Source organism: Pseudopodoces humilis, chromosome 3, assembly GCF_049639895.1.
Source record: "Pseudopodoces humilis isolate 2021_Gansu_Grassland_sample_001 chromosome 3, ASM4963989v1, whole genome shotgun sequence".
Taxonomy (NCBI): domain Eukaryota; kingdom Metazoa; phylum Chordata; class Aves; order Passeriformes; family Paridae; genus Pseudopodoces; species Pseudopodoces humilis.
Window position 1 is genome coordinate 37543456 of NC_142202.1, and position 27057 is coordinate 37570512.

General features: G+C 36.8%; 1 protein-coding gene across 2 annotated transcripts in view; it reads right to left on the reverse strand.

Annotated features, from left to right (window-relative positions):
• The window catches only part of PRKN (parkin RBR E3 ubiquitin protein ligase), a 693701-nt gene that overhangs the window by 94191 nt on the left and 572453 nt on the right, over positions 1–27057 (reverse strand). Inside the window, exons 8-10 of one of the 2 annotated variants that reach the window (XM_088052827.1) lie at positions 26567–26628; positions 14959–15108; positions 9330–9447 (exon numbers count right to left, since the gene is read on the reverse strand). In XM_088052827.1, the coding sequence (XP_087908953.1) occupies positions 9403–9447; positions 14959–15108; positions 26567–26628 (257 nt within the window). In that variant the 3' untranslated portion in view covers positions 9330–9402. Of the gene's footprint in view, positions 1–9329; positions 9448–14958; positions 15109–26566; positions 26629–27057 lie in introns of those variants that run through there. The other variant, XM_088052826.1, reaches the window with a different exon arrangement.

The window sequence follows — 27057 nt, forward strand, 5'->3', positions numbered from 1 at the left end:
CTCTGTAATTGTGTATGAGCTAGATAGATTTCTTTTTTAAAGGTTAAGTTCAATGTTTCTTTCCTCATAAAATGTCCACAGTGGTTTTATACACGGTGGCTAGTTTATTCTGTGTTATCATGAAGCATCAGCGGTGCCATTTCATAAGCACCCGGCTGTTTGAAGGAAAAAAAAAGATTATCTAATCAACTCCTGGCAGTGGGAACTCACAAGAGAGGTGAAAGAACAAATGTGACTCTGAGCTAGGACTGGCTTTCTATAAAGCACTATTTAGAAAGACTCCATGGGTATGAACTCTCCTTAGGTTTATGTATGTTAGTAGCTGACAGCATATAGGCATTCTGCAATATTCCACTTATTAGATTTTATCTGTTTCAGCTGGCTTTTATTTAGGACACAGTATTTCTAGAGCAAAGCCTGCTACAGATTGGAAGGAGCAGAGAGTCGGGCAGCTATGGAGAAGTTGTTGATGGCATATCTCAGCAATTTATCTTTCAAACCAGGTGGAATGGGAAGAGGCCAGAAAAAAAGGGCACTTTTCTTGGCTAAGAAACATGTTAAAATAGACATCTTCCTTCTTCAACTGAACAATAACAACAGAAAAGAAAACAGGGCTGTTGTTCCCTTGCTGTATTATTTTGGGTTAGGGAAAATAATTACTATGATTTATATATGTCAGTCTAGTATTTTTCTTTTCTACACTACCACACTACTGACTCAAGATCAGGTTGTGCTCCCAGATCATATTTTGCCCTGTTGCTGTCTCTCTATGCATTTTTTTTCTCTTAACATACAGTTGTTTGTACCTGTCTACATAAGAAACTCTACATTTATTCTTACTGAATTGCTATTGACTTCTAAACTGTTTTCTGTCCCCCTGCTACATATCCTATACAAATTTAATAACCTTACTCTATAATCACTCTTCAAGGCATCAGAGAAGATATTAAAATCTATCAACCTCAGGACAGATTTGAAGCAACTCTCTGCTTTAATTGTGAAATGCTGATAAATAGTCTATACACAGCTTTCCAAGTAATTGTACATCTAATGAAATTATCATCTGGTCTTGTATTCCGAGTTCACCTTTGTGAATTTTATACGAAACAATGTGAGAGGCTTCAATGAATTCAATATAGAAAACATCATCTACTTCTCTCCTTCCCACAAATCCTGTTACTCTTGCAAAGTAAGTTAGATTGATGTGATAAACTCTTGCTAAGCCCACACTTCCTGAGACTTTATCTTCTTGTCCTCTTTCTTATTACTAGTAGTTTAATTATTTGCTACATTTTGTCCTCAGGTATTCAAGGTAAAACCACTTGTCTGTAAATCTCAGATTATTTTTTTTTTCTCTTCTCAGACATAGATTTCATGCTTTTGCCTTTTGCAAGATCTTTCCTGCCCTATTCTTAGAGGTCATGATTAATATTCTGTATTTTCTTCAGCCATTCCTACAAGAAAAGAAATCATCAAGTGAAGTGGATTTGAAAATGTGTCTTTATGCTGTTCTTCCTCTACTATAGTGGGTATTTTTAACTCTGCTTCACTGGTCTTAGCTCTGCTAACCATCTAAGCAGGTTTGACCTTTTAAATTTAGATTTAAACATGAAAATAAACACTTTTGCCTTCTTGAAGAATTTTAATGATACAGATTCCTCTCAGTGAGAAGCCAACTAAAAGCTTCCTTATCTTTCATGTTACTGTTTCTCTTACTTCTTTATGGAAAGCCTTCTGAATACTATTTGGTAGACTTTCTATTAAAAATATTTTATTTCATACCTTGGACTTTCTGACTGCCCCTGTGTTTCTTTTGTTTTTCTAGCTGTTCAAAATGATACAACCTGCTTACATTTTGCATTCATTTCTTTCTTACTTCTGAGATCATAAAAAGGTTCATTGTTCAAACAAGTTGGTCTCTGGACCAGAGATCCTCCTTTACATTGAGATAATTTACCATTGTGACTTTATGACTTTGTCACTGACTTTTCAGCTCCCTTTTTTTAGTTTAGAACTGATTTCTTATTGATTAGACATGAATGTTTATTCCTACTTTTCAGAAGGAACTGTTTTCCTCTTGCCTTTCATGCAGAAGTTTTATTTGATTGATATTTTTGGTTTGCTTTTGTCTAGGGGACTTATTCTAAAAAAAGTCTATCTCTAAACCATTAAAACTTTTTTTTGTTTCAAGAGTTGACCACTGGTCATTCATATGAAAGAATTTAAATATATTTTTTTTTCTGAAGTATAATGAAGGTGAACATGTTTGAATTGCACTGATAACATTTCTGCAATCACAAAATTCTTGCAAATGTTATTAGGGCAATTTATTTCTGCCATGTGTCGCCTCTTCAGCAGGAATACTCTGCATGGGTTAAATGTTTTCTAATGCAGTTTTGCATAGTTATATGTCACACTCTGAAAATAAAAACTGAACTGTTCATTCTGTGTGGACTGAAATCATGCAAGAGATCTTTTGCTAATAATTAGTGTCACACCCCACTGGGACAAACACTATTTGCATGGCTTATAATAAAAACTATTCAAAACCACTAATGTGTTTCCCTGAACACTGAAAGCTTGTGATGCATTTTATGAAAACACCACTGGTGAGAACCACAGCAGCATATAAAAGCTATTATTGCATTGTACATTTATTGTACATTTTATTTCCTCTTTGATTTATTTAACTCACCAATTACCAGTTGTTGTCACTCCTCTCATAGTAGGATATGGTGGTTTTCTAGCTCAGAGCAATGCACTGTTTGGCAGCCATATTTTTTTCCATCTTCAAATCCAAAACATTTTCCCAAATTACTTTAGTAGTTTAGGTTGCTACTTCAGGCCCAGAAAAAGATTCTTGTCAGTGTAAAAGGATTTTAAAATATGATACCTGTAGATACTTGCAAACACAAAGTTTGGTATCCAATCAATATACATTCACAAAAAAATTCTGCAATGACCATAAACTCATGTAAAATATCATGGTCATGTGGCTAGGTCATTCTTTATACAGTTGATGCTTATATATCTTTGTAAAGCTTTCACCTACTTAACAGACCACTCTGTACACACCTGCATTTCCCCCCCTGCTCCCTTCACACCAGCACACTGCAACTTCCACACACAGCTCATGATATCATAGACTGGGGAGGGTTGGGAGGGATATTAAAGATCACCTAGCTGCAATCCCCCTGCCATGGGCAGGGATGCCACTCAGTAGTTCAGGTTACTGTAACCATCTCAGTTCCATGTTCACTTACACAAAGCTGTGACAGGTAGTTTCCCATAATTCTGAATACATGCAGCCAAGGCACACATACTCTCATCTATACTTTTACTGATTTATACCTGAGACACCTATCAGAGGATGTAATAAATCCTCGGTTTTCCTTGTAGAATATGCATTTTCAGACTCTGCTTCGGATCTCTGGAGAACTCTTCCCCCTTACTATCTGGTATTCTCCATCTCAACCTGCTTACTAGTGATCAACCAACCAACCAACCAACCAGAGGTGTGGCACCACCTCACATAAAGTCACAGCTCTCAGCAGAGGAGACAAGTGAATGTTCCTACTGTCTCCTTCCTGGCTGTTCCCACAAAATGGAGGAGCAACTTCTCACTCTTGGAGTCAAGTAAAAGGAGCAAATATATTGGTGCATCGGTGAGAGTTTTGAATAATCTGTAAGTTCTCACCACGCCTTCTCAGACCTCATCTTAAGGCTGCCCTCACTTTCCTATTTACTCCTCCTCCATCTCCAGTAAGAACTTGTGGATTTCAGTTTTGATCTCCCAGTGGTTTTTAAGTTTCCACCTTTCTGCTTTAGGTCAAATGTCACTGAAAGTCTATGCCAACAAAAGGTATATCCAACTATTCAACTATTTTGTTTTTTCAGAATGATGTCACTCAATTCAATTTTAAGGTAAATATCCTTAACATAAAAACTAAGGAATTTCAAAAAGCTTGTTTAAGAGACCTACAAGAAGTTCCCTAAATAAAACAAAGGAATAAAATTTACATTAACTGTAATTTGAAGAGCAAAGTAAGTAGAAAACAAAGCTTTCTGTATATATGAAAGCTTTGTATATGTATAGAACATGCCTCATACCTATTTTTTGTTTGCAGACTATATTGACTACATTTAGCAACAAACACTGGCTTTAGACTGGTGGTCTGAAATTCAATATTTTTTAATATAACTGTTTCAGGTGTGCATAAGAGACTTATCAACGTCATTATTTGATTCTACATATGTGAGCATTTTTACTGGCATAAAAATGATAGAGGTACATACAAAACTTATTACTGCTATTTGATATTTCTTAAGGGAAACAAGGCCCAGTTTTGCCAGCCTGTTTACTTCTCATTTACCTTAGCCTCAACAAGTCTGCCACTAATATGTTCAAGCCTTTCTTGTTATCTCTTTACTTATTCCTTGTAAGTGTCAGTGGAATAGATTTGCTATCATGGTAGTGATTGTCAGCCAACATAATGTCAGATTTTTTGGAAAAAAAAAAAGCGTGGCATGAATTATTTAATTTTTGTGAAATATAAGGATAAAATGTAGTTAACTGAGTCTTGATTATCCACCCATGATTTTCTGCCCTTAGTCAAGGCCTCCATTCAAAGACATATTTTATTATCCTTATCAGAATTTTTACTTCTCTATCTCATGAGGATTTTATGGGCACACACTACATTCTGGTTTTCTATTATTTCCCACTGAATTACAGTTGGTCACTGTACTCCAAATCTGTGTCCTTGCTTTTCATTCAGAATGTTATTACTGTGTAAGGGATTTCTTTAATTTCATCATTATATTTTCATTTTCTTTTATTTTCATAGTTTGCCCTTGACTTTGCAACATTTTCTTTAGTCCCAATTTTATAGCTTAGTGACCTTAATATAGTTGTTAAAGTTGAGATGCAACTTCTATTCTAAACTCATTTTTAGAAGCTTATAACTTTACCCAGATATTCTCTTTCAGGCTGAGTGGTTTTTATGCTTTATTAGAATAAAATTTTTGTTTGAAACTTCATAAGCGTTATCTATTTGTTTTGAGTTATGCAACTTAAAAGACAGCAGTTTTGCAGCAATCAAGATAGTTTTCAGATGCTTTTTTTTGACTCTGATAATTGAAAATCAGCTTTGTTTCAGCACTTCAAAATGAGCTTTGATTGTGGAATGGTGCCTTTGCTATCTCTTTGAAGTGGTTTTGAAATAATAAAGTTTTGCATGTGACATCATTATTAAATACCTTACTGAAATGCTAGTGGTGAGGGAATTGATCTTAGAGTAAGTCTATTGGACCTGATTTTATTTTAAAAAGCTATTAATTTTTGTATGAGAACTACATTTAGCTATACTTTCAATATTTTTAAAGCCAATTTCACCCTACTCTTCGTGGAGCATTACCCAAAGGGATGCATTACGGTGTCCAGTCAATCTGGATTCTATACAGTACATACAAGTAATGCAACATGTGCAATGAAAAATAAACATTTCTCTTGTACTGGTGAAATGACAAGGAGTGGCTTTGCTTCATTCCACCAACATTCTATTATAACTGAAATGTGTTTGAAAAAGCTTTTCCTTAAAGGTCCAGTGAGAAACCCTGTGAGTAAACCCTGTGTAAACCCACACGGAGCACTGGGAAGCATTACACAGCGTCTTGTTTGTCATCACAAAAGAAATATTCTTCAGGAAAATGCCAGTGCACAATATCCTCCCTATGGTGTGCTTGTACTCTGCATTTTCTGCCATTCCTTTTTTTATCACAAAATCTTTCGTAGTCTTGATCAGTTACCATTTTATGCCCTCTACGTGAAAAATGGTGTCTTGCAAAAATGAACCAAGAGAGTGGCTGACCAACAGAGATTTTTTTGTATTTGCAGAGTCAAAATAAAGTTGAGAAAGACACTTTTTGGACATTTATTTGATCAGCTAATAAAGAAATACAAAAACTTGTAAACATTTTTAATTGGGGGTACTCCTTTTAGTAAAAAAATGTCTCATTATTTGTAAGTTCCAAACTGACACAAATTACAGTTTTTCATGTTTGTACTTACACTGAATAGACTTAAACATCAAATCTCTATTGCATTTTTTTACTCTGACATCCAACAATATGAAGACTACAAGTGCCACAAAGGTAGCAGAAAGACATGTTTTTTTGTCATCTATGTGAGCTCCTCACTTTATTAATCTTGTGATTTACCTCTGGGTTGGGCTACAGGCTAGAATTATACCAGCCACATAATGAGGACAATTCTTTAGCATTCAAAACTTTGAATTTTTATCCTGGCTAAGCTAAAAAATGCCCATCAATAGATTCATTTTAATCTAAAGTCTTATTGTTCTGGTCCTAGCTCTTTACTCCATAATTTCTCATTGATTAAGCACCTCCTGATTTTTTACAATGATGTAATAATACAATCCAAAGTGCCTCAGGAGGCCTTCATATGAACCCTCATATGAAAGGCAATAAATAGGCTTATTTGATTCCTATTTATTTTCCTTTTCATTTATAAGTGATTTCCTGCATTCAGCCCATGTTTCTCTTTCCTGTTCAAATACAGAAATTTTTTAGAAGATTGCTCAAATAAGCCTCTTGAACAATTAGAATCCTCCCCTTGGCAGCTGCCATTCTCAAGCAGCACATCCTGTCCTGATTGCATTATTGTTCCCTCTCCAGTGATTCAGTGATAGATCTGTTTATTCATACCAAATCTTCCACTAACACCTAGTTCTGATAATTTACAAATTCATTTGTATTTGTCTTACTGATTATGAAACTGCAGCCAGTATATAAGCTATATAAGCAAGAAATCTCAGGCATCTCTCGTGGTCTGGGACAGGCTGCTATAACCAGGACTTTTTATCCTATTAGCAGAAGGTTGATTTAAAATGGCTACACTGTTCCATCATGTGTGAAGTGGTTCTTTCTCTCAAATAAGGGAGAATAATCTTATCCTGCGTGTCAGTGAAATATGAAGACAGAATACAGAGCTCTGTTTTTCATACATGCAGAATTAACTGACAAATCCCATGAACAGTTTATTTTTCCCTCTTTCTGATTTTTGCACTCCATGTCTTTTCTGATGGGTCACATGATAATATGTCGTCCCCTGACTGTCACACATATTTCTAGGCACTTCGCTGAAGAGGAGTAGTAAGGAAAAAGTAGTTGCAAGTTCTGTCCAGTCATAAACTTCCATTATACTTGAGACTAGATAAAATTATGAGTTCATCTAATATAATCTCCTGAGCATCACAAGCCATTAAACATCACCCAGATACTGCTACATGGAGCCCAATTACTTTAATTAGACAAGAGCACTTCAGTTGTCAAGAGACTAAACTGTGCTGTGCCACAGGCATAGTCCGAAATAGACAAAGATGTCATCAAAGCCTGTGGCTCTTCAAGTAACAAGGAATTTCTAGGTGAGAAATGCCCCCTACATTCCTGAAGATGGTATTTATCTTGTCCAAAAACTCTGGCACGGAATATCAAGTCTCTGACAATAGGCCCTGAGAGAAATTTTTTGACCTTCCTTCAAATTCAGTGATCAATTTATCCTGACCTGAGCATGAAAGCATGATACATTCAATGGGTAACTAAACCCAGGAATCTCTCCAGAGGAGGTACTTTTTTTGGAAGTCTTTTTCCACATCTATGTGCTAAAATCAATTCAGAGTAAGCTGTGAATTTTAAATTATGCACATTTTTGCACTGCATCTACCGTAAAATGCTGTTCTCTTTCCACAGGTGAAGAAAAATGAAGCCCAGGTATCTTGGGCTCTGGAATCTAAATCCTGAACAAGTGAAAAAGTCAAGTGTTTTCTATTTCTAATATGAAAATCCCTAGCATCCTTCCAGGGGAATGTTTGATTTAACAGTTTACAAGGACTAAAAGTTAGCTAATAAATCCTAAAATCAACTACTGATGTGATTTTAAACCCAACTGCTATTTTATCTCAGCCCTCAATTTAAAATGGTTCTGAAATGCTTGCAACTTTAGCTCATTCCTATTTCAGACAAATTGGTTAAATTGGGAGCATTTATCTTCTGCAAAACAATTGTTACAAATCCCAGTCTGAGCTGGTTTACATTCACAGACATCAATTTTATCCTCTCTAGTTCCTAGGTCTGTGCGTCCAGTTTTGACCTTTAAAAGCAAGAACTTGATTTTATCCTAGTTTTCTCTAATACAATTTCCCAGACTCAAATACAGTGTTATTCTCTTATCTGTGATATCTCTAGATTACAGAGAACATCATCTTCCATCCTCTTTTGTGCAACTACCTCTTTTCTCTGCTTCCTTGATCCAGTCTTAGAACACATATGACAGATTTAAAATGGTTTTAAATTTTACCGGTAGGCCACAGAATAATAAGTCAAGCAAAAACAGCTGAAGACACCGCACTTTCAATTTGCAATGTGTAAGTACAAAGCCATTTTCCAGATGTCTGCATGATGCAGAAGTCAGGTAAAAGCTATACCCTACGTAAATCAAGGGATACAGAATTGTATCACATGATATGTGATAAAATATATCATTAAAATATATGTCACATATATGATATCCCATAATATTCTGGACATCTAGCAGACAAAAGTAATGAAATTTCAGTTTTAGCTCACATAGAATGGAAGAGACTTGCATATATTCTAACCGTATTTTTCTAGCTAGTATTTCATGATTTGGGATGCAAAGGAAAAAGCAGTTATTCTACTTTTAAACCAAGTGTAAGTACTTGATTTGTTTTCTGTATAAAAGTATTTGTTTTTCTTTTTCTAGTCCTGTGAACTAATGTGATCCATACTGTTAAAAATGGAAACATTCTCCAGATTTCTTTATCCAGTCACTGCTAACAGCTGAGTTTCCCATCAGTCACCAGATCAATGAACTGCCCTGCGCTGCAAGACATGGGCAATGGAAATAATGCACCTTGGCAGCAATACATAGCTGATTAATTTCACAGTGCAGTTCTGGGGTAAACTCTTTATTAGAACATTTACATTCTACTACATCTCAGAAAGCCCCATGCTTTTACAGTTAATTTTAACCTATGTAGAACAGTAACAAAGAAAGATCACAAAAATCTCAAAAGAATTCTGGCCAGCCTGTCATATTTTAGCAATTGAACAACTTGCTCAGCTACTGAAGCATAATGTGTCAACAAGATGGAATTCCACTTTCTAAAGGCTGGAGTGCCCACTCAATAGAGGAAAGCAATACATGATTACTGCTTAGAGCTTGTGGCGCAGTGCTAGCAGCTCAACATTTAGCAATAATAGAAAATGTCTGTCTCATTTTCATTCGCCTTGAAAACACACCCTCTACAATATTATAAAACACTCCTGCTGTGAGTTGGTTTCTTAATCGCAGCAATATCTTCAGCTATTACCTTTTCCATGGTCACACCTTTCCGGTGAATTCTCCTAAAAACAAAAATTTAATGACACACGGAACAAGGACAGATACCTGAAATGTAATAACAAGGAATAACCCTTCAATTTTGCGATGGCTACTAGATAGCAGCAATCTCCTATTTCCATTTTAGTGTTTTGCAAACGACATAAAGGTCTCAAGGTCTTTTGTTTTTTGAATTATTCCTCTGTTTTTCAAAACCTTGGACCCTCTATTTCCTGCTTCTGCTTCAACTTCCATTCCCATCTCAAAACTAAGGGAATAATTCAGATAATTTTACACACAGCCCTTCTTCACCCATGACCTTTTATTCACCTGATTATAAAATTGAAAAGATTCTTTTCAGTGCAAGTATTCAAAGGTTGTCTTGAATTACTACTACTCATCTTGACTATCTTTATATGTCAAATTATTTCAAAAGTTGCCTGTTTTTTCTTTATGTACATTGAACATTCTCTTGGTACTACTAACAAAGAAACAAAGTACATGTCCTGAACCACACATTTATACCTACATCTTTGTTTGAAAATAAAGTCTTTGAGGTTAGTCAGACTTTCAAAAATTTTGATCAGATACTATATATGGAATAACATGATAATACCAGACTCGAGAGGGGGAGGAATTAGAGAAAGTCCATGTAGATCATAACAATGCATTGCATTAAAGCTGAACTTCACAATAAAATACTTATAACTTCCAGATTTGGAAACTGCTTTTTACTTCTGAAACTCTTGTGCACTTTCACATGTATGAAACAGTATTTGCAAGCTGTTTTGAATTCCAGAGGAAGTATGGGTACATCCACACAGCACTTCAACTGACATATAAAAGCCTAAATTAAACAACCCTGCCCCAGAAGCTTAGAAGAACATACACACCTAACAGAATCATCATTTGAATTATCATAATTAAGTGGATAAAAACTCATTGCTTGGAATTTTTATAATTCAGATTTGTCTCCTCAAAACAAAGGATTTTCCCCAATTGTTTGGGGTTTGCCTACATCCTTATCACCGGGTTTAACAAAGACATTACTGAGGATGAAATGCGTCTGCTAGGACATGCATGAACACATGAAGATGAATCACAAAAAACCCCAGCTTTGCAAACAACAGGAATATATATTGCACTTCTCATGTAACTGTTTAAGTGTCTTATATTCTGTTAAGCTTAGTGAAAAGGCAGACAATTATTAATCCTACAAATATGGTGCAATTGCTTTTGACATATGCTTCCTTAGCCATGGAAGAAGAACGCAAGGAGAAATCAATGGGAAAAAATTGCTGGGTAGAGTGAAATTGCCTTAGGGATTTTGTTTTATGTAATACAACAGCCTAGGAATTCTATTTATAAGGAGGACACGGTATTTATATACATTGATTTTTTCAGGGACCTCTTGTAATCTGCAGCCATAAAATTTCACCTGTGATGATGATGAGAACGCATCTCTTGATGTTCTTCAATGCACTATGTTTATGGAACAGTAAATATGGTATAAAAGAGATGAAATAACCCCAAATTTTGTGCTCCTTTTGAAAAACTATGAAATTTACTTTATCACTGCACATTTAATACACTACATTTGAGTACCCACTTGCAGACTGGATTTTCACATTAGGGGATCTCAAAGAAGAACAATAAAATCATCAATTAGGACAGCTAATTCCTAAGATCTTTCAAATTGTACCCCAAACCTTAGTATAGTTTAGAGTGGTCTCAGGACATCAATGGACCTTCAAGAGTCAGGTCTCTTAGTCAGGGATTATCAAACAACAGCCAATCTGTGGAAATATATTATTTTTCATGCTTATATATGCTATGCTAGGAATGAACAAACTCAAGGGGAAAAGACCAGCAGAGGCTCTGTCTCCATTATCCTGTATCTCCCTTCTCACCCAATTTCAAGGGATAGGTCAACTGATATTGAATGCTGCAAAGCATTTACTCTTGTTGATGCACAACATACCATTGTGGAGCAAAATCTGGGATGCAGCTCCACATCAGTCAGTCAGTTATCATCCCACTGAAAGATACTGACAAGGAACGTTTTGCAAGGCAACTGAGCTGTATGTGTAGAAACCAAGGCACATTTCTTAACAAACAAGTTGCATACTCCCTTTTGAAGAGCCATTCTAACCTGTTTTTAACTCCAAGCTTCTTTAATGTGTAGTAAATAATATGCCAGTATAATATAAAACAAGACAAAAATGTTTTATTCATAAAGCTTTTGTATGCCTTGTTTACCACAGCTTTTCCTGTACCTAGGCCAGCTGGTACAATATGTACTATCTACAATGTTTTGTTGCTGTTTTCTAGTATTAAACATGTCAAGATTTTATAGCTGAGCAATAGAAGTTAGTAACATAAGTCTGATGCATAGTAATGAAGGTAGAATAGTGTATAATGGTAATATCTTAGTAAATCAATTAATAAGTTTATGGCTAATAATAAAAAATAAGAAATATTAGACATCAGTAGAGTCAGTCAGTGGTAACACAACCTGGCTTTAGGTAAGGGCTATCCATAATCATTAAAAGGATATCTGCATGCTCCTATTCAGTCAAAATAAGCCTTTTGTCTTGTATTTTTTTTTTTTTTCCCCTGAAAGCCTGAATAGATAGCAGTGCCTGACTGCAGAGGGTACATATGGAGATGCTTACATTTAAAACTCTTTCCTCATCTTTTTGCTACAGTTCTGTATAGGCATTTACCAGACTGTTTCTAGGCCCTGCATGTTGCTGTCTCCAAATTTCCCGAGGCAAAGCAAAATACATCTTTTAATTTTACCAAAGTCCTTTTTAGCAAATTATAAACACTCTCCTGGAGATTCACATTTACCTGTGATATCAATGGCAGCTCCTCTGCAAAAAGAGATTCTTGTTCAAAAGAGTTTCTCATTCCACATAATAGAGTAAGAAACTGAGGAATCCAAAATGTCTGCATCCTAACCTGGCTCTGTCACCTGTTCATTTTTCAGTGTTCCTTCAGTTTTGGTCATAGTCATGTTTGGGACTGCCTCCCACAGTTAGCTCTCTGAATATTGGAATATTTATTTTGCTTCATTCCCTGGTGGCTAGTTTATTCTCTTTTGTGTTCCTTTACTTTTCTAAAATGGCTGCTGAACCCCTTTCTCTCTTGCTGCCTTGACTTTCTCTTGACCGCTTGTCCTTCCTCTGTCCCCTGAGTCATCTCATCAGCAAACCAACATCCTCAGCTACTTGACAGCTGTTAGCTACCCTAACATGCCAATTCAGACCGGAACAGTCAACTTGTTCTGTTCAATAGGCAACTATTTCTCTGCAAGGACTTCTGTGTGAATAACAGACCTCTGATGTTGGACATAACTTCTGCTGTTATCAATATGAACTTTAACCAAAGACAAAGGTTCAAATACTCAAAAAAAAGACTACATAACTTGAAGTACAGCTGAAAGAATGATGCAGGTATTCATAAAGAATCTCTAGATTCACTTTACTTTCCTAATTTCTTTGCCTACCAGCGTCAGCAAGGAATTTGTTTCTAATCTAAGATGTATGGGCTAAATATTGCAAGACACTTTTTGCAGTCTTTTTTTTTAACTGATAATAGAGAATTTCTTTATCTTGGGCCTTTCTCTGAGCTTGTAAATCACGCATACACTCATGAGGGAATGCTGAGCTCTGAAATGGATCTTCCTGGATTCCATAAAAATTTGTGGAAGGCCTTCAAACTGGAAAAGGTCAGGTTGTGACTGGGAAAAACCACATCATAGTTTAAGAATAGAAAACACTGAAAATGGCCTCATAAAAATAGAGTAAAAATAAATAGCTTTTATAACTGTCTAGGTGTCCTTGCAGGTGGATCTTTACCTTCAGACAGCTTTATCACTGGCATCTGACTTCAGTGCTAGGACCCTCACCACAGGAAGTCTCTGGCAAATCCTCCTTGAGATTACAATTTTTTAAGATGCAAAGAAAGATTAAAAGCCATATATTTTCACTCTGTTCCTGTATGGATTCTGAGGAAAGACCTTAATGTTACCAAAATTTGGCTTCCAGACCAGCCTCCTGCTTCTCATTTCAGCCTCAGTGAATTGTACCCTGTAATGTTCAAGACGTCACATAATTCAAAACAAAGGGTGAGCTTACACTCAAGGCTGCAGATCTGATCACTACTGAGCACAGCACGGAGTCCTTAGAAGGAAACAGAGCAGTTTGCTAAGCCAGGCAATATATCAATCCTTTAGGCTACGTGCACTTTATTTACAGGGCATTTGCAGATTCAGAGTGATGATGAATGAAGCTGCAAAATACACTACAATTTTCACCACTTCCAGGCAGAGACCTAAATAAAAACTATAAAGTGATTTTATCTTTTTTAACCAATCCCTAATAGTTAATCCAGAGGCACTCCCTTTTGTTTATGCAGTTGTGTTTCTTATTATTTTCCCAGATTCTGCTTTATTTTATAGCTCCATGTCTGCCCAATGAATTTGGGCAGTACTCTGTTTTACATGCACCACTGCATGGACAGATAGGAAGTCTTACCAAGGTCGACAGATGCTAACCTACTCAAAGAAGACAAGTTACTGCGACTTCTTAGTTCAGCAAACTATTATTCTTCCATGGTATCAGTTTGGGCAGCATCAAAACTGCAATAAAAAGTGCATTTTCCACAAGAAAGAGAGCAGAAAGAGCTTCCTAGTATTTTACAAATATAGATATTTTATCTTCTCTCATCGTGTCCATGGAATTCTGCCATAATGCCAACTGTGGAAAGAGTCACATAGTGCAAACACCTGTTAGTCACTTTGACTGAACCTTTAATAGGTTCTTTTATGTATAGATTTATCTCTATGTACATCTGTTTCCCCCAAAGCTTGACTCTTGTAAAGTACTTGCTTTTTCTACTGCCAAAAATGTCAATGGTCCATATGATGTGATCTCTCAGCAAAAGTATTTTCAAGTTTCATCTGATTTTGATTTCCATAAATCCACCATTAATTGTTCATTCCCCTTGCTTAAAAGGGGATTTATGATTTTTATGAGTAAACAAAAATATTTTTATATTTCTTTTCATCATGTATTTTAACGTGCACAAGCAATGTCACTACAGTGTCACAAACAGGCTGTTCTACCTCTCCGTCTTCTGTAAAAAAAAAATAATTATATGATAATAAATGGTTTGCTCAAGATCCTGTTCATTTTTGGTGAGTTCTAGGAGAAAAAAGTCAGAGTGCATTTGGATTTTCATTTGCACAGTTCAATTTCTTACTGTAACTACTCAGCAACTTCTTAAACCAAATAAAGCAAAGAATTACGGAGTGGACACATGCTACATGATGAAGTCATCATTCCTAAGCCATTGTGCTATATTTAAATTGTTTATTGAGCTGTGTTATCCCACTCTGGTTTGAAGGGCAATTCAGAGTCACTGACGGAAAAGGTGAAAAAGCCAACCACATTTCCCCCCCTTTGCCTTAGAGTTCGTTGTAGAATATCAATTATTTCCCACACCACTAGGAGGAAGATGTAGGTTCTTACCCCACAGCCTATTCCGTTGCCTGGTTGACACACGATTCTCCTCAGCCCTGGCTCAGGAAGCAGGCCTGCCCCACAGCCAGGGGTGGGACACAGCACTCCTCCCATCTGCAGCACACATTCCTCGGCCCCATAGCGCTGGTAGCGGTTGTACTACAACACAACAGAACACACTGGTGTTAAACTCCGAGGAGCACCAAAAGAAAAGCCCCAAATATCTGAGTTTGACTCTATCCCGCATAATCCAGACAACTGCCCTCATGCCCCACATGCTAAATTCAGGTTATTTGTCAGAAGTCTAAAACTTTGCAGTATTATTAAATGGGGTGTCACTCTGCCCCAAGTCACATCACGAGCATCGTTTTCTGCCTCACAGCCATTTTCATCACCAGAAGACTGTGTGGGATATTAAAATCAAGAAAACAGCAGACTGTTTCTGTAAGTAACATCAAGTACATTTATATTACTATAAGAAATTATTGTAAACATCATAAAAATAGTCCAACAGGGAAATGATAAATGTTGTGTACAGATCAAAGAGAACACAAAAACCCCCCTTCAGGGATCTATAGCTACAAGTAGTGTAATGTTTTAGACCTCAAGGGCTGTAAAAAATTGCCCAGGCAACTCTATTTTAAAAGCAAACTTATCATTAAACTGATCAGCAGAATAGGTCTCTTATATGGATTAATTTCAATGCTAGGTGTAGTTTTTTCCTGTGGCTCTCAGGAAATTTTCTTAAGTTTTTTTCACTTTTCATCTAATTCCATCCTGATAGCCTAAAAGGTCATGGAAACACCTTAATTTTAATGATGGAGACACTGACACACAGAGATATTAAGTAACATGCTCAGTGTATGCTCGCTGAAAAAAATGTCTACTCTAAAATGACTGATGTCACTGCAATAACTTTCCCATGTCTAATTTACCCTGCTTTCAGCCAAAGACAAGCTGAGCTAGTACAAATCTTGCTGTGTACGTGTAAATCACACCCACTCTAGGGTTCTGTGTTGGTGCAGTTCCACACCAGTGGCTGTATAACCACTGTAAACCAGGCTTCAGATTCACCTATAAATCTGATCTATTGTGGAGGGAAATAAATGAAAGCATTTGGTCTAACAGCCCCAAAGAAAACAGGCAAATCCAAAAGGCCAAAGAGGAAGGGAGTAGATATGAATTTTCTTTGTGAGCAGACTTTATGGTGTGCTAAAGAAACAAAACAGAGCTTTATGTTACAGCACTCACAACAGTATTTAGTGCTTCATAAGATTTTATCCCATAATGGCTCATGAAAATCCTGTTCCCTTTTTTGGGAGAATAACAAACAAAAAATTCTTTTTCCAACCCAAGCCCCTGTCTAAAGAAATCTTTCAAGGAAAATGTAATCTTTAGGACAACACTCCATACCATCAGCAAACACACAAATAAATAAACAAACAAATAAATAAATAAATAAAATTACAAAGAAGGTTCTACTACATGTCTTCAGTGTACATTTCAGAAGATTTTTCTGCAAATGCTGTCACATGTCTTGTTAAACTAGCTTCTTAAAATACTATAACATATAGACAAAAAAGTTAGCATTACAGAAAAAAAATCTACCGAACTTAAAGTATCCAACTTTATTAATTAATGAAAAATCCAAAAATCCTCTGAAAAGATAAGCAAAATCTAAAAGGAGAAAAATACTTCAAAATATCTTTCAGTGTATGAATGACAGCCAGAAATTCTGACTTAAGAATCTTGTATTTAGAAATTAATAGTGTTTTGAGAAATGTGCAAGACATGTCTGCAAAGTCTCCTTGAATGCAGTGCCTCAGGAAGTCAACTGGTGTTTTCCTGTGTTTTTATGCTTGAACCCAGAATAATGACATAAATATTTAATGTTGGACACTCCTAATTTTCAGCAAAGTTTGTGATCCTTCCACTAAATACGTGTTGAATACTCTGAATCGTTTGGCTGACCTTTATAGAAATATAGCTAACCATAGCTTCAAAACTCTCCAGTAGCCTTAATTTTTCTTCAGGGCACAGACTGCACCTGAAGGTGAGGATGGTGATTGTCTTACGCTGCTAAGAGGGAACTTTGTGCTGCATGTGGGATTGTTAACAGCTTCTCATTATGAAGGCAAACACCAGTGACATTGTAGCTGAGATTCTGTCAGCATTTACACAAAAAATTCTTAGCCGGAAAAAAAGAATATACTTTCCAGCCATTAACTTAGCCTAAAAGGGCATGAAGAGATTCCTCTGATTTAATATTTTTCTTTTTTCTTTTATTTTTTTCTTTTTTTTAAATTTATCTTGTTAGGGAAAGATATAGAATGTAAATGTCCAGTTTACCTACTGGCAAGGTAGACAGGAACATAATTTTCTGTCCAACAAATTTGACAATTTATACTGGCTCTGCACAGGACTCATGCCAAGTCAGTATGGCACCCTCACCAGTGATTTTCACAGTGTAACAGCCAAAAAAATGATCCAGGAAAGATCCTGTTAAATTCATTTGCATATCTTTATATCTTGTTACCAGCCTGTTTTCTACCTTCAAAGTCCAGACACATTTATGCCATTTTCCGATTTCTTTTTCCTTGTGTCCTGCTCAGTTAAAACCCAGCAACCAACTGAAACACAAAAGTAGCAGAAGATATGCATGTTTGCTGCCATAACACAATCTACAAAACATATGTGGACTTACGCTCTTTATTCAGTGGCCTGAAACAAAATGACTCACTTTATATTAAGGTAGCATTTATAAAATCTTAAAGGACCAAAACACTTATCGTGAATTATTAATTAGCCATTTGCATCCAGTGACAGACCATATCTATTTGAGACATTTTTTTCCTATACACCACAGCTATACATATCATAGTGGACTCATGTAACCAACATGCACTAAGCAAGCAAATTTTCAAGAGCACTTAAATGTCTTTGGAGCCCATGATGTGCTTTTGATCACATGTCTGGATGAGATATTTAAGGATATTACAGCACACAACACCCACCGGTTTTCTTCGCCTCTTAACTGGAGACCTAACAGAGAATTCATTTAATTTAGTTTGAATTTTCACAGTGATGATGCCTATAGCTGCACGGGTTGTGTAGACTTCTTTTATAATTAACAGGAGAGATGGGATGCAATCCATCTTTACTCCTTACATTTGTACATCTGAGTAAGAACTGAGCCCTCAAGTGCCCTGTTTATTTAAAAATAATGAGAGATTAGACAACTCACTAGATAATGGTATCTGAAATTAGGTGACTCTTACAATAGCTGCTTTAGTTCAAATAATTCTGATCCTAACTCACCTGTTCTAAGCTGTTTTTAAAACCAAGGTTTAGGTATCTAAATAGCTTAGATTGTGAAGCACTCCCAGAATTTTAGCTCATCTAAAATTAAACAGCTAGCCTAAACAAGGCCCCAAGTGAATGAGAAGAATCCCAACGAGGGCATTTAGCCTGAGTTAGATATGATGTCTAAGATAGGTAAGATCAGTTGTCCTATGGAAGTGCTATGGTTGAAGCTGAGAAAACTAACGCTACATATCTAACACATAAGGACCTGTCATTCAAAGATGTATCTAGCTCTTCTGTCCATTCAAAGTATTTCACAGTATAGATTACTCAATTTTTATCAGTGTGCCTCCTATTTAGAGATGCACTCATCATGTGTAAAACTGTTCTGCATGCTACAAGGAGGAAAGTAACTCCAATTATTTTTAGGAAAAGCCTCTCACAAAGTATAATGTATGGGAAACTTGATGGAACTGGCATTCATGGCACCTGATTTCATTCCTGGCAGCAGCACAGCCTTCCTGTGGTTTTCATGTAAGTCATTTAATCTATGCTTCTCATCAGTTCCCCGTTTGTAAAGAGGAAGAATGATACTTGCTGATTTCAATGTAATGTTAAGAGGAAAAATCCATTAATAGTCATGAGGACGTCAAATACTATGGTAATGAGTGGCACAAAATTACACAGAAATCACCAGCCATCTACTGCTGCTAGAAAGCAGCTTCCAGGCAAAGCAAGTCAGGCATCTGTGTGCTTCTGTAATAAGGTCCTCAGAAATACAGGTTGGTAAATAGTTGCTGGATTCCCACAGAACTATATATTTCAATGCCTATTTGGGAAAAAAACCCCCAAAGATTCATAAATACAATTTGCTTTAAAACATTGGTGCTAAGATAGCTAAAGGTATATGAACAAGGTAGCTGTAAAGCATTCTGTTTGTTCTCTGAAAACTTCATCCCTTTATGAACCTTCCCCTCAAATTGTGAATTGTCCCAGTCAACCCAAATCTATACTTTTCAGGGAATACAATTTGGAGTAGAAAAAGCTGTACTTATAATACTTATTATGGTATTTCAACCACAGAATGAAGTTCTTTTGTGTAACCTTTGTTTAAAGACTTGTCAGGGCCTTTAGATTATAAATTACAGTATGACATAGATACGGAGGCTGGATAATTGTAACCATTTATTCCTTGCTCTCTGCTATCCAGGTTGGGATGATTTCCTTTGACTCTTAGAATGATATTGGGTTTTCAAGCAGTGGAAATTCAATCATTTGATGCTGTAAATCAAGGGTAATATAAATGAAATCTCTGGGCTGACACAGGAATAACACGTTGACTCCAGACTGCAGTCATTTCAGTTACATTGAGATTCAGATACCAAAACAAAACTGAAATGCTCCTGGATGCACAAAACTCCTGCACAACACACTTCATAAACACAGTGATTCCTGGCCATGTCAATTAATTTACAAATTATGATTTAATATCGTAGACTTATAGAATGGTTTGGGTTGGAAGGAGTCTTAAAGGTCATTTATTCCAATCCCCCTGCCACAGCACATATACCTTGAGCCATTTTAATTTTGCTTTTGCACTTTGAGTGTTGTTTTCTTTATTTTCCTTTTTTTTCCTCCCCCACATCTAAAAGCATCTGCTCAGTAGCAGCCTTGCAGACAACTTTGGACAAAAGTATAACAGTAGATGTAAAGCCCAAATCTCTGAAACATAATTAAATTACTTGTTTCTTTAACTGCATGTAAGAGTCTCAGAGGAAAGCAAATCTACTTTCTGGAGTCAGATTGTTTTTACTGCTCCTATAAATCAAATAACCATCTGTGTGTTTCAAAATTAGATTGTGGAGGCTATTGGTCCATAATGTAGACTAAGCACTTTATTTATATATATTATGCACATACAAAAACTCAAGAATCAGTTCCATAATGTAATTAGGCAACTTACAGTATGAAACCAGTACTCCTTGGACTAGTAAAAATACTTAAAAATGTGTCATCTAAAATACAGGTTAAAAAGTGATGGACTGACATGGCTCTCCATGGAGCAGCCCTAATTTATTTTTCTTGAGTTTTTGGGTTTCTCTGCCCCTGGTCAGATTGGAAGAGCAAGTTCAGAGCATCAGTTCCTTGTTACCACAGGAACACCCAAGGAGACAAGAAAGACAACCACCTATAGAGGGCTGGAATTTGCCTGACTGGAGAGTTATGGAAATTGGGTAAGGCATTTTTGAAGAAAATATTTAGGTAAGAAACCTCTAACTGGACCAGTGCACCACAATTCAGACAAAATTAAAGTGGAGTAGAAACAGGGAGAAAAAAGAAAGATTGCAGTTAGCAGAATGATATGAAATCAAGCACAAGGTGATGAATATGTAAATGGAAAACACAGAACCAAGGATACTGGAGCAGGTTGTATTGGAAGTCAAACCGAATATACCGAATATATGAGGGGCAATATGATACGAAGAAAAAAAGGAGACTGAGCACTGTACACTTACAGGTTAGCACTGTATTTACAAACTACTGGAAGTCTGTGATCTTCCAGCAGGTATTTGGGGGATCAGTCTGAATAGACTGAATGCTAGAGATAAATATTCAGTTTCTTCTGACCCTTGTGAAGCTCAAATGCACATTCCTCTTCCCGCTACAAGTAACATCCATCAAGGCTGTAATTGATGCAAAGAAGTCTGTTCAGCTGATGCTGTTGCAAACTGTGGAACTGAGTTTTGGTGCAGCAGATAATGGCTCCCAGTTCTCAGGTCATAAGAGTGAACGCATGTCTATTCCCTGAAAGATCAAAGATATCCAAAGGATGGAAGAAATCCTAACTTCCACGTGCACCTGAGATCCTGAACACTGGGGTTCAAACCTTCCCTCTGAATTAAATAAAAGCTGGGTGGAAGAGAAATTTGAATTCTATATAAAATGACACTTTTTTTTTGGTTTTGACAGAAAAAAAAAATCCTTTAAATTAGTTTTGACTAAGCACCTTCTACTTTCTTTCCGTTCATTCTTTATTTCAGCTGTTGAACCAAAAATAAATGACTTTTACTTGCCTACTCTACAATAAGTTCAAGAAGTGTAAGAATGTAGAGATATCCTGCTTATGACAAGAACATAAAAGGCTAATGTTATGATAATCCAGAAGCGACAAAACTGAGGAATTCATATGAATCCAAATTACCTCTGAGTGAGGGCAGAAGGTGGTTAGGAGACATTCCAGGCAGGTATAGCACAGAGAAAGAGAAAGAGGTATAGCATAGGAAAAGGTATAGCATAGGAAAGAGAGGCATGCCACTAGTCATATGAAGTTGTAAGACTATAAAGTTTGTTTTGAAGTTGCAGCTATTAAAAAAGGTGGTGTAAAGAGGATCAAGAGTTAAATGCAGTAGGTCAGTCTTAGAGGGCAAGTGATGGGACTGTGGTGACAAAGCCAAATGAGGTGGAGAGAAAAGAGCTATTATGGAAAAATGAGACATGTCTGTAGGTATCACAGTGGATAGCAGCTGAAGCCAGGGGACTGGGTGGGAAGCAGCAGAGGTGTAAGTAACTACACTTGTAACGATAAAGGTTTTGGAATAATAACAAAATAGCTTTAGCTTAGTAATTATGAACTGGAGAAATCATCCAATGAAAATTTATTTTGTTCTTTAACTGATTGGAATTACTGAGATATAGCTTATATTTTTTCCAAGCGTAGTTATCAAAGAATCTTAACCCAGAAATACTTCAGAAGCACTTTGTTGATCATATTTGACAGTTTCCTGTACTAAATTCAGCTGATTAATTAGAATTGTCATATGACATTACTTTTGCCTGAATGGGTAAATATGTATCATTTACTGTAAGACTGACTTTACATGAATACTCAGTAGCATGCATTTGAAAAAAAAATTCCTCTAGCAAGTATTGCAATAAAAAAAAAAAACAACCTTGTCACACCCACACACTGTATACAAAATCCTTCCAAACCTCAACTAATGTTAAATGTTGTCTAACCACGATGTGTTCATTTCATACTTGATTTCTGTATCTCCTAAAGTTACAGCTCACTGTGAAAACTAGCACAAGCCCACACCCCCTTTGAAGATCATGGGGATGTGCATCTGCAGATTTTCAAAATATGGTATTCTAGGGTATTCCTTGGCATAGGTTTTCCTTAATTGACAAGGAAATGTCGGAAAAATACCCCAAGCCCCCAAAAAACATACCAAAATTCCACAAACACTCCACCCCCCGCCAAAACAAAACTGTCCCCACTCAGGCTTGTTCAGATTCCAGGGATATAAACGCTCACAACAGCTCTAAAAAAAAGTGAGCAATGATATGAATTTCAGTAGCAGCTGATGGGAGAGATCTGTTAAAATTGATCGTTCCCCTGTCAAAATATCAAGGAACTGGCCAATACATTCTGCAAAGTTGGCAGAGCAGATGATGTAACAGGGAAGCACAGCTATACATTACTTCACAGCTTCCTTTGCTGCCACCAGCAAGTCATCTGCTTCATCTGTGCTGTGACCTGTTGGGGGCACTCAGGTATAGCAGCAGATTGCTTGCTCTCATGTTAGTTGTTTCCCCTTCCAGCCTTCAGATGTAGCAGCTATTTTATTCATGAATCACAATATTCCATTTAAACAATTAAACAAGATTTTTTTATCACTTTGGGGACAAGAGGGAAGTTTCTCACAGAGTCATTAGGGAGACTCCATAACAGTTCACTGCGAGTCATCTTGCTCTGCTGGTATATTGTGGTATTTATGCTTGGCATGTTTTCTCTGCTGTCTCTGGCATTGGCTTGTAGAATTACCTGCCTGCCACTGGATTTGAACACAGCCCATATTTGGTGCATTTTTAGCATATATTTGTAAGCAGCTTGCACTATCACCACTTGTAGAAACACCCAGCCTGACAGGGCATATGGCTACTGCAGGAGACTTTCTTACATTGGGCTATTTTTCAATAGTTCCCCATTTAATAAATCTTTCAATCCAATCTTGACTGTAGCTCAGATACTTAAGAAATGGAGGACCTAGCCAGCAGATTGGGCTGTGCCCATTAAGCTAGGGGAAATGGGTTAAGAAAAGTGAGAGCAAATTGCAAGAGAAAGCTCAGCAGAGCTCTGGGCCATTTAAAAGCTTCAGGCTTTATACTTCCTAGGTGGGACTCCATGTGCAGAACACTCTCTTTGTCTTGTAAAGACCTTTGTGGACTGGGAGAGTCTGTGACAAGGGGGTCCAAAAGAAACCAAAAAAAGCTGCTTCTGGAGACTCTTCCTGGGTCAGACTCTCTGACAGCATCTCAAAGAGTATCATGTAGGGCAGCAATCTGCTGCTGAGTGTACTTTTGTTGCATTTTCAGCCAATTGCCCTGGAAGCTGGTTTTATGTGGTAAGTTAGGTATCCACAATGCATATCATGGATCAGGGAAGCTTGTTCTCTTCTATTTCACCATGCAGACTATGACTGTGCCTTTCCATAAAGTCCAAAACTGATACCCTCTTTAAAAACTATCTTATTGGCAGTGGCTAAACCTTAAAAGATAGACTTTCCAGCTAGAATAAATTTCCCATAATGTATGTTCCCAACAGAATAGAAGAGATGGAAACTTTACATGTCCAGAAGACTACTAAGGAGTTTGATTATTTAAGCAAGAGTCTTATTATTATACCGCCCCTTCAAGAAAATATTAATCATCAAGTCTTCAAACTTCTATTTCTCAGCATTAGGTTTTCATTACTGCTTATATTTATATAAAGATATTTCAGACAGACAGGCAGACATGTGTTTTCAAGAGGTTTGATCCTGAAAGCCACTCAAAACCTTTCTTTCCTAACAACATCAACAAATGTTATTTTATGTTATGTACTTACATATGGTAAGTATTTACATTTATATGACCATTTATATGATCAGTTTATTTGTATTTTTATTTATAGAGTACAAATGCTCAGTGAACAAAAGTGGGACACCAGGGTTTTTTTGCTTGAACTCTGAGGAATGGGAGATAGCCAACACAGGAAACATGATGGTGCAGGTGGAGTGGCGGAAAGGAAAGAGACTAGAAATACTTTGTCTTTCACTATTGAGAGGTATAATAGGATCTAAAGTCTGCAAGTGATTTGTAAACAAAGAATAGACGCTTTTCTGGGCAATATACTGCAGTTTAAACAAGAATTAATCCAAAAAAGTCATGTAATGTGTATTCTAAAGTAGATCAGAACAGATTATCACAATAGTCCATTCTGCTTTTATAATCTGGCCTTAAATACATAAGCACTTTAAAAATAAATCAAGATTGGATATGAAGCAGGAACATGTCCCTATTTTTCTTTGGCTATTGCTTGGACTGGAAGAAAATATATGATGGTTTATAATACTGAAATTGTAAAGAGTCTGAATAAAACAGTGTTATAATTAATTATGAATTTTTTCTATCTAGTAGGCATCATAACAGAAAAAGAAACATTTTAGATATTTTTAGAAAGCAAATATCTAACTCAATAAATGTATGAACTAAATAGATAGTCCCATGAATAAGGATTTTGTCTAACTTTCTTCATTCAGAGGTATTTAATTTTTTTTTTGTCTTGATTTTGCACCAATATATTTCCTGAATACCAAAGTGTGAGCTAACTTCAAACAAAAGCTACTGTGGTCCTCAGTAGACTTATGACAACAATGCTTTTGTAGGGACAGAATATATTTGCAACAATTCTTATACTTGTATGGGCTAATGGAATAACTCAAGCCTCATGACAATGTTCACTATTTGATTAAAGTCCATCAGTTAAATACTGCTCTGTCTGTGATCATTAGTCAGGCTGAGGTCCACAGCTCCATTCTAGGGCTTTTCCAGGGGAGCTGTGAAGTCTGTCTCATTCAGTCCTCTCTCTCATACTTGCAGCCTTTTGGTTTAGCTATTCCTTTTCCTTCAAATTTCTCCTTTTGTCCCACTCTTCCTAGACTGATTAGTTTCACCTCTTTACGCAGCTTAAGTGCAGATTTTCCTTTATTTACCAGTCTCTTCAGCAAGCTTCTGTGTTTGGTCATTCCCTTCCAGCCCTAGGCCCATGCTCCTTGTCAGACCCTTATCATTCTGGTTTCTACTCCCAACCCCTCCCATGAATCAACCCCATCTCACCATTCTAGCCAAGCTTCATCTCACTCTGCCCTCCATTTGTCAGGTAGCTCTAATCAGTCTCTTGACCCCATCAGTCCTGGTCATAACTTCTTCCATTTCCTCTTCTAAATCCTCAGTCTCACCAGATTCCTGCTTCCAGTATCTCTTGCTAAGGAAAAGCTGAGTCCCTCAGAAACATGACTTGTGACTCTCTATAATAACTGAAGTGGGGGGCTGGTGGAGAAAAATTAGAAGTCTAGAAATTGTAACAGCAGCCATAATTGTAATAAAAAAAAGGAGAGTGACAGGGAAAGGAGAAGCAACAGGGTGTTCTTAACGATACAATCTGATCTAAAATGATGAAACGAGACTTTGAATTAAAATCTCAGGATTTGCTCCTACCTCTCTCACAGCCCTCATGCAACCTTGTGCAAGTCCCTTGGTGCCAGATTCATTAAAAGATGTGGATATTGTCATGTACAAGACACTAATGCTGGGCTTTCAGCCCCTTGGTCCCTAGCACCTGCAGCTCTGTGTCGTGCAGGCAGGCTTTGTAACCACTACCTTAGGAGGAATACTTCAGAGAAAAAGACAGCTTGAATTCCAGAAACACTGAGGGTTTGAAAATTCAACTTGTCTCTCAAAATTTAAGGCCATTTCTCAGTACCTCTGCATGTTAATTTCATTATTGACAAAATAATAACTGGTCTTCTTGTGGGTGTTGTAAAGCATACTTCATTTATGCTTTCCTAAGTAAGGTCCTTCTGCAGAAATAGTATTCGGAGTGCAAAGCACAGCTATAATTATGAGAAATGCTCTTTTAAAAGAGAAAAAAGGACACACAAAGGGATGGATAATATCATGAGCAGATGTAAGTACCAATCCCGTAGTCAGAATGTTTGTCTGTCTGCTGCTTTAGGGAGTCTGTTTACTGCTGTAGTCAAAAGCCTAAAAACTGTGGCAGGTAGCAGATGTACCAATTAATAACCTGTCAAGGCTGACGGATAGAATGAAAAAACCCCAGCTCTCACATATAACTCCTGCATGGTTTTTTTCTCACATTTCAGGTCTTTGGGGGTCATGAGATACACTCTGTTTCCCTGGAGAGAGATGAAACTGTCTCATTAGCGTCTATCTTTCATGACATTAAGACGCTGCCTTTGGGATGCTAACTCACCTGTTCTTCTCCCAGAATCCTGAAGTGATGAAGTTCTTTAATCAAGGAATCTGGACAGCCAGCTGTTGGAAAGAAACAAAAATAAGTGTTTTAGAGCTTCCCATCAGTGCAGTTTCAGCATAAGACACATAGATGCAGAGATGATAGAATATACAGATTACCTTAGATAAAGAAGATTAGAAAGATTAGCCAAGGCTCTGCAGGCACCAGAATGCTGAAAACCATCTATCTATAATCCTTCCACATTTCTGAGCATGCTACCAAGAACACTTAGAAAGGTTATATTCCGAATATTTTAGCCCTTTCCCCAAAGGACTACAAACAAAAGCAAGATGAAAAGGGCAGTATTGTCTGCCAGATACTGCCAACCCTTAGTATAAGCCAAAAAGCCTGTTAAAAGAGGATCTCACATCAAAACGTTGGAGCTGCCCAAAGCTGAATCCTGGTTCATACAACAGGTTTGGACTCATTTCTAAGAATAATACATGCTT